The 13,716-nt window shown below is 39.8% G+C and overlaps 1 protein-coding gene across 1 annotated transcript; it reads left to right on the top strand.

Moving 5' to 3' along the window:
- The first annotated feature begins 90 nt into the window (after nt 1-90).
- Nucleotides 91-13,716, top strand: CUNH19orf38 (chromosome unknown C19orf38 homolog). Its single transcript, XM_069083067.1, is given in 10 exon segments — nt 91-2,339; nt 2,342-2,406; nt 2,803-2,894; nt 3,536-3,838; nt 4,192-4,257; nt 4,595-4,687; nt 5,045-5,072; nt 5,855-5,898; nt 6,807-6,844; nt 12,370-13,716. Coding segments are annotated over 10 exon segments (915 nt in total). The 5' UTR covers nt 91-2,300; the 3' UTR covers nt 12,517-13,716.

Here is a 13,716-nt window from a genome sequence, read left to right as displayed (position 1 = left end):
TGGATTTATCTTTTCAGTCCCAAATTCTTTTCTTCCCGCTCCTCCCCAACCCATTGAGAAAACGAGAAAAATAAACTCAGATTTGTGACTTCAATCTACTTCAATTGGTCCTCTATCTAGAAGTGTATAGCATCATGAAACCCTTGTGCTGATCAGTTTCTAGGTCTTTCAAAGCGGATTATCTTTAAAATATTGTGTTACTGTGGAGATCCTTCTGGTTCTGTTCTCTTTGCCATCAGTTCGTACAGGTCTTTCCAGGTTTCTCTGAATTCGAGGGGCGGGGGGGAGAACATTTGAGTCCAGGGCTTGTTTTCTTTCCACTTCCAGAAGCATAACTTAGTGAAAAGCACTCGGAGACCTGTTTTGAATCTTGCATCAAAGGCTTAATATCTGGGGGATGATGGTTAGTTAGTTACTTCACCTCAGTTTCTTCATCTATAAAATGGACTTAATGATTGCACTAGCTGTCTAACCGGGTGGTTGTAATAAAAGTACTTTGCACCTGATAAAACACCTGAATGGCATTTATTTATTCAAGGCCTCCAAAATCTAAGAGGGAGTGACTATCCACATTAGCGTAAAACAAAGTAGTATGTAAAGAGAGAAGTTCAGACAAATAATAGGTGACACATTGAGGACCCTGGAAAATTTTGCAGAGGGAGAAATCACCTTCAGATGGTGAAATCTGGGAAGATTTATTTGAGGAAATAGCTCCAGAGATGGGACTTGAAGAGAAGAGGGTTTCAGCAGGTTGAGATGAGACAGGAGTGAATTACAGGCATGGAAGAATAGTTTACTAGTCTGTTCATTTCTTGATATGGCAAGAGATGAAAAACAATTGTGTGTAAGGGGAGTAATAATCGCTCATACTTCAATATTGATTTAAGGTTTATAAAACAAATTTTTGAAATAACCCGGTGATTAAGTAGTACAAAGAGTATCCCTGTCTTAGAAATAAGGAAACAAAATCACAGAAGTTGTTACACAGTAAACATTGGAAACAGGATTCAAACTCAAATCTCCTGACACTTAAAATCCAGTGTGTTCTTCCTACCATATATCACTTAGAATAAAGTGGAAAGGAGAGGTTTGGACCGGATTAACAAGGGCCTTAATTGCCAGGTTAAACACAGGACACCCACTTTCTTGCCCCTCAGCCTTGGAAAATTCTAGTGTGTTGAAGGTGAGGACCAGATCCATAAACCCAACTTCACTGAGTGCCTGTATTCCCAGCCCTATGCTGTGAGATACAGAATATCAAATGCCCCTTTGACTTAAGGAGTTTGCAACCTAGTTTGGGAAATGAACTAATGCCTAATAAACAATTAGAAAAAGGATTAGAGTTAGAGTGTCTGACACAGACTACAATTAGCAATAGTAATTTATAGAAGTATTGAAGGAAAGTGGTGGGACTTGATCCAGGACTGAAGGGATTTAATTAAATAGAAGGGAGAAAAGAGGGTGTTCAGGCTAGGAGAACAATTTGTATAACGGCCTGGAACTGACAAATGGTGTCTAAAGTCATCTTCTAAAGTATTCCCAGTCAACTAGCTATTATAGTATAATATAAATAATATAAATAACTATTTATTAAATACCTTTGGGCTAGTCATTGTGCTAAGGGATATGGATACAAGGGGGAAGTTGGAGGGAGGGAAAAAAAAAGCTCTCATTTAGAAGAAGGTTAAAAAGTCATCTCTGCATATAGACAAAACAGAAGCAGGTGTCAGAAAAAGGGCTATATATTATAAATCACCTGAATATCTTGGTCCTGCAGTCTAAGGGCAACTGAAACTATCAATGTAAATGATTATTTTAAAAGGGCTACTCAGGTCAATTTCCACCCTGAGGAACACTACCAGTAACCTTATATGAGTAAATGATGCTCTTAGTAGTAATTCACACTTTCTTTGTTGTTAATTGTGTCCATTGCTTCACCCACCCAAAGTAGCTTTGAGAACTAAATAGCTATTATCCCTCCTCCAGCATTATGCTCACATGGGCAGGCTGGATCCCTCAGTTTCTCCTTTACCTAAACAACCCCATTTTTTTACTCTCAGCATAAGTCATATTTTACTAGAGCAGAAGGTCCTTGAAAGCAGGGCTGGTGTGTTTTGTTTTTGAGAGCAGAGTCCCACAGTCCTTGATACAGTAGCTACTTATATTTGATGCATGTATGAAAAAAAGAATGTATGAATGGGGGAGGGAGGAGGTACTTTATACTTGTCACTCTTCCTGTATGCATTCTCATTGATACATCCATCCACATTTTCCCCGAAATGTGATCCCAAACCAGACTTATGGATTCAAGAAGAGATACTGAGAGACACAAGCAAATGTAAAGAAACTATTGCTATGGCAGGGAGCAGGAGGTTTCTATTGCAGAGGAGTAGTTCAGGGACTGGGGTTAATTATTTTTCTCTGCTTAATAAAGTTCTCCCGATGTGGGAGGGCTTTCAAGTTGAAACAACCAGGCCCCAGTTCAAGAAAATGGTCCAGGTTTTCATTCCAACTTTAATGTGTTGTGGTTTGTACCTGAAGGTATGGATTTTCAAGTAGCTAAGTGACCCTTCTCCTTTTCCACAGCCCTTAAAGAAAAAGGGGAAAGCTAAAACATTGTTTCTCCAATTCATAAAATCTATAGAATTCAACTGAAAACTTGGAACTTAACTTCCTTGGTTTGACATACTATTTGTAAAAGGGGAGGGTAGAACAGCGATTCCCTTTCAGTTCAAGAGTGTGCAACTTCCTCCCTGGGTGAAGAAACTGCCCTCGTAAACTCTTTGCTTCTTGCCTCACAAGGAATTGGTTGTGAGTGTTGTTTCTTTCTTCAGCCAGAATCATAACTGAACTCAGTGAAGAGATGCCCTGGAAAGTCCTCTTTTTTGTAACCGGTAAGTTTTTTTATCTGATGACACCTTGAGCATCAGAAATCACTTCCTAATTTACTGAACATATTATCTGAGAATCTTTGACAATATTTGCTAGACCTGAGGAAAAGGAGGCTTGTTTGTATTGATTTCTCAGGGTGTGTTGTACAAATTTCAGCATCCTAACCCCAGGAATATGTGCTTTGTACTCTGCTCTCAAAGACATAGGATGGTGGTGTGTCCCGGCCTTTGGCTTTGTCTTTGAGAGGATGAGGGTAACCCCATGACTCATGAACCTCTGAATGTTTGCTGGAAGATTCCTGTGTGGAGGGTGGAGGTTCCAAGGCACTCTGTGATGGGGAGGGAATGTGCTGACATTCAAGGGAAGAACTCTTATCCCTTCTGGGGCAGATTTGCCTTGCTATTCATCAGGTCATAGATTTAGAGATAAAAGGGAGGTTAGAAGCCATCTAATCCAACACCTTCATTTTACAGATGAGGAGACTGAGGTCCAGAGGTTTAGTGACTTGCCCTAGAGCAAGTAGGAGAGCTGACATTTGAACCCAAGTCCAACAGACATCAACATTGCCATGTAGCCTCCCCATGAATTCTCTCCACAGAACTCAATCCACATTCAAATCCCCTTTGTGTACTTTGTTTTTCAGGCTCTATGGCAATACCAGCTCCTTCCATTTTTCAGACCCCTCCATACCCTAGCAACCCAGGGGATCCCATCTATCTTCAATGTGTGGCCCCACCTGGCTTCCAAGAAGCTGAGTTCTCACTGTTCCATGGAAACGAAGTGGTCCAAACACTGAAGGCTCAAGAAGCTCAACAGGGAGTGGTTTTCACAGTGACCAACATGAGTGAAGGCCTTATAGCACAGTACCAATGTCAGTACAGTGTGATCGGTGAGATTGCCAAGCAGTTCTCAGACTTGAGCAAGCCAGTGAATGTGACCTTTCCAGGTAAAAGGGTCCGTTTGCTTTTTGACAATTTGTATCAAGTTGGACACCTGCAGCCCCTTCCACCTGCTCACTCTTCTAGCTCTTCAAGGGCTAGTCCCACTTCACCTGTCCTACCACACCATCTCTTGTTTTGTTCTTTACCTCCAGGAGAGTTTACATGATGATCTTCCAAGGTGAGAAGGTGATATGTTAGAGCTCACAACTTATCATGCAATAGTAGCTAGCTACAAAATTGTCAAAAAGTATATTGTGTCCTTCTCTGAACATATAGTGGAGCTGGGGAGAAAAGCCATGGAAGAAGTCTGTGCCATGTCCCAGGAAATTGCTCTCTCATTCTGATTTTTCTTTTCCAGTTTATGGGCTGCCAGTCACAACCCTACCAACTCCTCCAAGTAGAGTGGATCCACTGAGAAAGAAAGGCAAGGAGGGAGGGTGGGAGTGAATGGGTCTGTATGCCTCCCTGTCTAGAAACAGTGACTTCCACTAAGTAGAGAACCCTGAATAAATCTTTGTAGAAACCACTTCTGGAAATCAGACTGTTATACACTTGGTCAGTTGCTTACCTCTGTAGCCTCAGAGAAGCAAGGTCCTCTGCCTCTTGCAGTATGGTAGAATGGGAGCCTCAGCCAGTAGTCTGGTGCTCCCAGTCCAACAAGCCTACTCTTTCTTGTGAAGCAAAACCTTGAGCACCTCCTCTTTCCTCTCTATTGCTTCTCTCTCCCTCACCTGTCCAATCTCACTGTTCCTATTTTCTAGTGCCCTCTTGGATCTTACCACTCTCCCTGGGTCTGGTTGGAGCATTCATCTTCATTGTGATGCTGGTTGTGACCATTCTGATGATTAAACGAGGTACATGGATTTATTTTTCCCAGGGAAAAAATTACCTTATTCTTAAAGAGGCAAGTATTCCCAAGTGCTTTAAGTTATTCGGGGGAGGGGGAGAGTCCATCCTACCCAGGACCCTCCCAAAGCCTCAGGTTCCTATAGAATGTGTGTCTTGTGAGGATCACAGGCCCCTTTACATGACATAAAATCTCTGCCTGATTGTGTTTCCCTCACTGAAACAAAAAAGTCAGAATCGGCACTGGAAATGCCAGGTTTGACTCTAGGGTTGTCAGGACTATAAAGAATTACTCTTTGCAATGTGAACATATTGGTAGAACAATCTAATACTGCTTTGTTGTTTGTTGTTTTTGTTTTTGACAGTTAAAGTCACAAACCTTCAGAAAAAAAGGTGAGGTGGATCCAAGAGAACTTAAGAGGGCAGGTGGTAGAGGAAACATCAGTCTTCATACCTTTTGTCCTGGGATGATCTGAGTAGAATCAGAATATTTTTAGAAAATAACTGGTTCAGGGAAGGTGGATGAAGAAACTAGGTTTCCTTCAGAGTCCATGAAGTCTCTACCTCTATACTAAGACAGCTCACTTTGACGTGAAAAGTACCTGTGTCATAGAGGCAATCCTTGGTTATACACTTAGATTCAAAGTGAGAAGTGGGTTCTAAGAGTTTCTGGGGAGTCTAAGATTTAAGCCTTTCCCATTATTTTCCTATCTGAAAACTAAAGTCCCTCTTAGTATTGGGCTATATGGCATTTTCCTTTCCTGGCTCACTTCATTCAAGCTCTTTTTACATGTGAGGGGACACTTAACTATTCAAAGTAAATTTTAATTTGTGGCTAGTAGAATCAGCATCATTCCTTGATAGTCACAACTTATATTTATTAGCTAAATTAATTCTACAAATTTGGTTCAACAAACATTTAAGCACCAATTATGTGCTTAAGGGGGTTTACTACATGCTGAGGGATAGAGAAAGATCAATAAAATACGTTTTCTACCCTTATAGATTATACTTTTTAATAGCTTCAAGCTGCAGCAAGACTTTTGGGATGTCCTGTAACACTTAAAATCTGCACTTATACTGATAATGCCAAATGGGACAAGGAGAGTGCATAGGAGAGGCCTAACATGTAGACCAGAGGAGTAGCTTTTACTCTTTCCTTATTTCATTTGCAGAGAGCAAGAATCCTGCTGGACCAAGATAAACTATACTGCTTCAGGTGTGTGTCCCTAGCTCTAAATTGAGAAGTGTAGCCACCGTAGGCTGTCTCTTCCTGTACCATTTGTCTTAGACAACCAATCTCTTCTGAGATGAGAGAGGTCTAGTGACCCCTCAATTAGCCCACTTCTGGAACTGCCCATTAGGAGTATTGGAGTTCTGGTTCTCAGGAATGTGCTGGCTGCAAGGCATTATCTCACCCTCAATTTTCAAAGTCTCTATTTATAGCCAACCTCACTGCAGTGGCTACACAAACAATGGTTTTCTTATAAGAAGAGATGCTAAAGGCAAAGGAACTGCCCTCACTCATCTAGAAGTGACTTCTTTTCTCCCTTTTTCCACTGCACTCTTGGTCCTGGCTTTCCCTAAGAGTGAAAGGGATAGAAGGGAGCTGTCCAGCTGCCCATACTGACTTTGTCATGAGAAGAAAAGGTCAAGTTTTTGACTTGATTGATTGATCAAATATTTATTAAATGCCTGCTGTATGCAGATCACTACTAGGGGATAGGGGAGATACAAAGTTTAGATGAAACAGCTCCCTCCATGGATCTATTTAGAGGATGACACAAAAATAAAAATTATAATATCCAATATGACAGGATCAGTGCATTAGCATTAGAGATGTATAAAACAAAATATTACATGAAGTCATATGGACAAGGGTTGCTAATGACAAGAAGGAGATTATGGAAGACTTTACCATGAAGATATAAGGAGACAAATTGACATTTAGGTTCTTGTATTTGAGAAAGTTCTTTTCCTAGGTTGCCCTTTTTCCTTTTAGCCGAGAGTTTGCCCTTTTGTGGGACAGAGGAAGCAACTTAGTCATGTGACTCATCCTAGAATCTTTGGGGGTGTGGGTGGGTGAGAATTTTTTTAAATAATGCTTTTAATCTTCTCCAATTACAGATATGTCTTTTGATAACTCCCTGTTCTCCATTTCAATGGTGAGTGATTCAATTCTTAAGATTCAGCTCATAGGTGCCTACCAGATTCTTGAGCCAACTAGGTGGTTCACTGGATGACTTCAAATCTGGCCTCAGACCCTTACTAGCTGTGTAACCCTGGGCAAGTTTTAACTTAACCTTGTTTGCCTTAGTTTTCTCACCTATAAAATGAGCTGGAGAAGGAAATGGAAAATCTCCACTACCTTTACCAGGAAAACCCCAAGCAACAAACAACCAGATTCTAGGGAATGAATATATCTTGAGGTATCTTGGTATTGTCCTTTGCCTATTAAGTTGGTCATTGTGGGTTATAATATAATATAATTATAATATAATCATTATATTATAATATATAAATATTATATATATAAATATATTATTATATTATATTATGATATAATGTAATATAATTGTGGGTTATAAGCCACAAATTTGTTCTTTTTCTAGTATGCAGGAGAGGAAAAAGTCCTAGAATCAAAGAATAGAAATAAATCTGCAAAAAGGATCTGCATTTCTGGCGATGTGGAAGAGAGCCAAATTTCCCCTTAGTTTTGCTAGCCTTCTGTGTTAAGAGCATTCAGTAGTCCTTCCAGTTGGGATCTCTGACACAACCGTCTTTGATCTAACCATAAGAAATGAGAGCAGTCTTTTTAGATGATATGTAACCACTCTCTTATCTAGGTCCCAGACAAAAGAATGAGGCATCTTTTAGTGAGGCAGCCACCATAGTAATAGGGTCACACATAACTCTTGTCATCCCTGGGACCTTAAAAAGAGCCTACACTGAGTAGGGTTTTGGCAGGACTAACTGCAACAATTCAAGCAGTTACTCTTGCCCTAAGAGAATCATGAAGCCTGATTACTTCTGGGTTGTGACTTGAGATGACCTTAAACTGTTTGGGTGCACTTGCACTTGGCTTGGTATTTCCAAGCCCCTTTTTACCTCTGCAAAAATGACCAGTTCTGAGATGCTGAGAGGTTCCCACCTGTCCTCAGGCCCAGCCATAGATATTGTATTTGAACAACTCCATGAAGATCCAGTTTTTGGTAGCTTCTGGAAGGCATTAGTGCCTGGCTTCCATGGCACAATCTATTTCCAAGCAGTATTATAATTGCATAATGAAAGTGATGACAGAAAATATGGGCCAACCAAATAAGATGGAGAGTTTAGAAGACAGGCAATTGTTTCAATGAAAAATATATCTCATTTGCTACTGATAAAATAAATGGAAACCTTATTTCAAGTCATTTGCCCCTTTAAAATATGGTTAAGATCAGCTCATAGGATCAAAAGTTATTAAGGGAGATCTTCATTAATTGAACATGCATTCATTAAGCACCTATTTTATGCAAGGATGTGTGATTTGGACCAGAAAAGAATACAAAGACAAGCCTGGGTCTCTGCCCTGAAGGGGGTTATTTCATGATCTAATGGGGGAAATCAGGCATGTAGGAGGTTGATAATAATACAAAATAGAATGAGGTCAATTAATAAGAGAAGTAGAAGCAAAGTGATAAAGAGAATTCACTCGAGGGAAAGATCGCTTAAGATTGAGTTTGAGGAGGATCAAGAAAGATCTAATAAGGGAGCTAGCATTGTAGCTGGATCACTAAAGAGTATCATTTCATTGGGAAAAATTGGTGGGATTGTTGAGATAGGAAAGGCAAAGAAACCACACAATGTGAGATGCATGTAGTTCTGGTGAGAGCCAGTTTGGTGAAATGGAAGAGAGGAAGGTGACGTGAAGCTGCAAAAGGAACCTGGAACCCATTGTTCAGGATCTTGAATGCAAGGCCAAGAAAGTTTGGACTTTATCCCATAAGCAATGGGAAGCCCTGCAAGATGTGAGAGCACTGGAGCAACAGGATCACATTTATTAGCAAGATTTCTCTGGGAGTCTGTTAAGGCTAATAATAAGAATAATAGCTAACATCTGTATGGTGCCTACAATGTGCCAGGTACTGTGCTAAGTGTTTTTACAGATATTATCTCATTTGATCATCATAACAACCTGTCAACCTGAAAGTTTGGTTAAAGGAGGCAAATAGGCTAGGTGATATGTAAATCCACATTGTTTATTCCCTAAAATCTAGCCGAATACATACATGTATGGAGCCAGATAAAATATGACTGCCTGAACAAAAAAATGAGAAGGCTAAAATATATTTTAGAACCATCTCAATTCAGGGTGGCTGTGTCACTCAAATTCATGATCTCCATAAATCTTTAATCATTGCACAAGAAAGGAACTTCCTTTAAAAAAAAAGCAATTGGGGTTAAGTAACTTGCTCAAGGTTACACAGCCAGTTATTTTGTGTGGGTGCCAAGTATCTGAGGCCAGAATCGATCCCGGGTCTCTGGACGCTGGGGCCAGCACTCTTACTCACTGCACCACCTGGCTGCCCCTGAAAGGAACTTTCTTAATTGAATAGTTGGTGAATTCAATAAAATAAGAGAGTTGACAGTGTTAATTGAAATTATGACTCAAGACACCTGTGTTTTCTTTACCATTAACATACCATAACATAGTATATGTCCAAAAAATATTAAGATAAGAAAAAGTCCCATTACTCAAGTTAGTGCCTCAATTGACCTGATGATCCTTAACATCCTTAACATCCTAACATCCTTAATGGCCATTAAGTCAGCCCCATCTGGCTTTGTTGACATAGGAAGAGGTATTCTCTGAGTTTACTCAGAGAACAAAGAAGTTGTTTGGTCCAGTCTCCTCTTCTTGTTGATTAGTTCAGGCCCTGGCCCTTAATGAGGTTATTAAATTGATGTTAAATGATTATCAAACCCTAAGAGGTAGGTACTGTTATGATTCCCATTTTACAGACAAGGGAACTGAGGCAAACAGAGGTTAAGTGACTTGCCCAAGGACACACAGCTTAGGAGGATCTGAGGCTGTATTTGAAATCAGATCTTTTTGAATCCAGCTCAGGTATTCTATCCACTGTGTCACCTAGATGTCTGAAGGGGACTGATTAAGTGCATATTGCAGTAGTCCAACCAAGAAGTAATAGAGGTAGAGAATGGATTAATGAGTCATGGGAATGGATATGAGAGATCAGAGACAAAGAATATTTTTTTGCACTTAATAGTTATTTTATTTTTTCCAGTTACATGTAAAGATAGTTTTCAACATTCATTTTTGTAAGATTTTGAGTTCCAAATTTTTGTCCCTCCCTCCTTTCTATCACTCCCTCTCCAAGACAACAAAAAATCTCATGTAGGTTATACACATACAGTCATGTAAAACATATTTCCACATCAGTCATGTTGTAAAAGAAGAATCAGAACAAAAGGGAAATATCATGACAGAAAAAAAAACAAACAAAAAGTGAAAATAGTATGCTTTAATCTGTATTCAGATTCCATAGTTCTTTCTCTGGATGTGGATAGCATTTGCAGTTGAGTCTTTTGGATTTGGCTTAGATCATTGTATTGCTGAGAAGAGCTAAGTCTATCATAGTTCATCGTCACACAATGTTGCTGTTACTGTGTGCATTCTCCTGGTTCTGCTCACTTCACTGGGTATAGGTTCATGTAAGTCTTTCAAGGTTTTTCTGAAATCTGCCTGCTCAGAGACAAAGATTAAACAAGATTTCATGACTTATTGAATTTGGGGGAGTAAGGGAAGTAAAAGAATCAAGTATCAAGCAAGAATTACTGGGAGAATGGTATTTCCATTAGCGCAAATAGAGAAGAAAGGAGGGAAAATCAATTTCAAAGGACAGAGAATTAGTTTACTTTTGAACATTCTGCCGCTGAAGTGCCATGAGGAAATCTAAGGGAAAAGAATCTGATAATGGTTTGAAATGTGAGTCTGAAGCTCAAAAAAAAAAGACTGCAGTTGGAAAAAATATCTAGGCAGACGTTTTGTGAACCTACCTTCAGGAAACTAGATTACTACCTTCATGAAATTTAATAGGTTGTAATTGGCTGAAATTTAGAGCTAAAATTAAAATTTTTTTAAGTTGAATTTTTTTTTTTTACTCCTTCCCCAAACACAAGTTATTTTGGTCAAGATAAATCTAGCACCCCGGGCATTTTTGAGTCCTGTCAGTGAATGCTATACCACAGAAAAGAAACTAAGATGCTGGTGGCCATGACTGCTTCAGTATGGTTCCAAATACCTCTTCATATTCAGCTTGGCAAGAAAAGAATAGGACAGCTGTGGTGATGAAGTGGGTTTTCAGGAGCAACAAAAAGTCAGAGGACTAAAGCCCATGCCATGGGATAAGCAACATGGTCTGGTAGATAAAGCTAGCCTCTGAGAGGCAAGATACTTGAGTTTTGATCCCACCAGAGACACATTAGGTGTATTATCTAATGTGGATGGGTCATAAACTCCCAGAGCCTGTTTCCTCATTGGTAAAATGGAGATACTAACACTTGACCTGTGTTACAGGGCTATTGTGAGGAGTGTATTATATCTGCAAATTATTGAAAGAACAGAATATTTAGCCTAGAGATGAGAAGATTTAGGAAGGAGAGGATTGTTGCCTTCAAGGAGTTAAAGGATTGTTATGGGGAAGAGGGATTAGGCTTGTTCTACTTGGCCCTTGGGATGCAGACCTGGGAGCACTGGTAAAAAGTTCAAAGATTTTTTGGCTCTTTGTAAGGAAACACTTGCAAACAATTAGAACTACCCCCTCCTCCCCCCAATTAAATAGGTTGCCTCAGGAAGTCCCGATTCTCCATCACTACAAATAGATATTTGATGAGCACTTGTCAGGAATGTTATAAAGGAGACTCCCATTGATATAGAATGGACCAGATGACTTCTATGATCCATCCCAACTCTGGGAAATGTGTCTGATAACCTAGGGGTGGCAAAAGTACACTACAAGATGCCAACTTGGAATGGCCTTTAGACATCATTTAGTCCAGGCTGCTCATTTTCCAGATAGAGAAACTAAGCTCCAGAGGAGTTAAGTCACTTGCTCATTTATCTAATAAATATTAAATATTAATGTAAATATAATATATAATAACTAATATAAATTATTAAATATTAATAATAATATCTAACATTTGTTTGGCACTTAAAAAGTTTGCAAAGTACCTTACAAATATTATTTTACTCTCACAGCAACCCTGGGAGGTAGGTGCTGTCATTAGCCCCATTTTACAGATGAGGAAACTAAGGCTGGGAGAAGTTAAGTGACTTGCTCAGGGTCACATACCCAGTAAGTGTTTGAGACAAGATTCTCACTTAGGTCTTCCTGGTTCCAAGTCTACCACTCTATCCACTTTGCCACCTAACTGCTAATTTGAATCTACATCTCCTGAATCTAAATCTTGTGCACTGTCTACTACATAACACTGAAAAAGAAGGGGAAATGAGCATAATTTGGGCAGCATATATAAAGTGTATATAAAATAAGAGGTTTGGAGCTGAAGACTAGTGGAAGAATTATGTACAATAGTATTTAGTATGGATGGAGGAGAAAAATTAGGAGAGTCCCCCCAATTCTGTGTTCTTGAAATTACTTGATTATTTCTTTTATTGAAAAAGAAAATGACCCCAGAAGAAATGGATACTCATGGCACGTTCACCAGCTCAGCTATGGCTCCAGAACCCTTTGTGCCCAGAAAGAGACCCACATCTACTTCTTCTCTTCCTGAGCTACCTGAATTCAGCACCTTCAGGTCTTTTGAATGAACCTATCCTTTGGCTCCAGAACCCTTGAACCCAGGAAGAGGCTCACCTCTACTTCTACTCCTGTACTCCTTGAATTCAGCACCTTCAGGTTCTTTGATTGAACCTGTCCCCTGCTATGAGACTAAGAGGTTGCATTTTTCCTTCCCCTCCTTTTCCATTCTTCCCCTGGCTTATCAGTTTCCAGGCTGGGTTCTGAAGAAGTCTGGGAGGCCTGACTCCTGTATGTATGGCTCATCACTCCATCTCTCATTCAGGGCCCCTATAGGGGGACTACAACCACCACTCTCAAGAGGTACTTTCATGTCCTGAATCATATTTTCATTGTTCCAACTGACTTTTTCTATGACTCTGTAGTTGGCAATAGCCTGCTATGTGTCTTAGGTTCATAGATGATGGGTTTAGTCCTAGAAAGATCTCTCAGACATCATCTAGTTGAACCCCTGCACTTAATTTTTCATATAAGGAAACCTGAGTCCCAAAGAGACTTGAGTGACTTATGACAAGTGACTTGTCCAAGGCCACATAAGTTGTAAGCTTCAACCACTGTTAGGTGTCATTTATATTATCGCCCCAATAAGTGTCTTTATCTGTTGAACAGAAAATACACAGAAGTCAGGATCTCAGGGACAACTGTCTGCCATTTATGGAAGCAGAGAATACCCTAAATGAAGCTCTTTCTCTAGGGGGACAATATCAGCTATTAATTCTTCTATCCAAGTGGCCCATTCTGAGCAGAGAAACATTAATAGTTGTTGTAAGAGCACAGACAAGATACTGAACCAAAAGTTCCTATCTGGATTTACAGCATCTCTTGTCTCCAAAGTTTTGGAATTACTCCAACCACCATCAGTGCTTTCCTGCCTTCTGGGGACCAGCCCTGGTGGTGACAGGTACCTGCCAGACTATATTCTAAGAGTGCTTGGTTCTGGAGCCTCTGTGTGTCATTCCTTTTCTTTGAAAACTACAGAATTGAGGGGGCAAGATCGTCTTATTAATTACAGCTAGCACTGTAGCATTTGTAAGGAACAAAGTGTGTGGAGTGTTATTATTAAAGGTAGCTGGCTTTCTGTTATTAACCCTTTGGGCTTATTATTGCATGGTAAAACATTCTAGGCGATTGCTTTGAAATGAACGCTTGGGATTCTTGAGGCAGACAGGATAACTCCTTTGCCCCCATCACTACTTAGGAAAATAGAACCA

The sequence above is a fragment of the Petaurus breviceps genome, unplaced genomic scaffold, assembly GCF_028583685.1.
Source record: "Petaurus breviceps papuanus isolate PSGF00001 unplaced genomic scaffold, PetGlider_PUasm1.0 172, whole genome shotgun sequence".
In the NCBI taxonomy this organism is placed as follows: domain Eukaryota; kingdom Metazoa; phylum Chordata; class Mammalia; order Diprotodontia; family Petauridae; genus Petaurus; species Petaurus breviceps.
The sequence above is the reverse complement of the archived record's forward strand: the minus strand, read 5'-3'. Positions and strand labels throughout refer to the sequence as shown.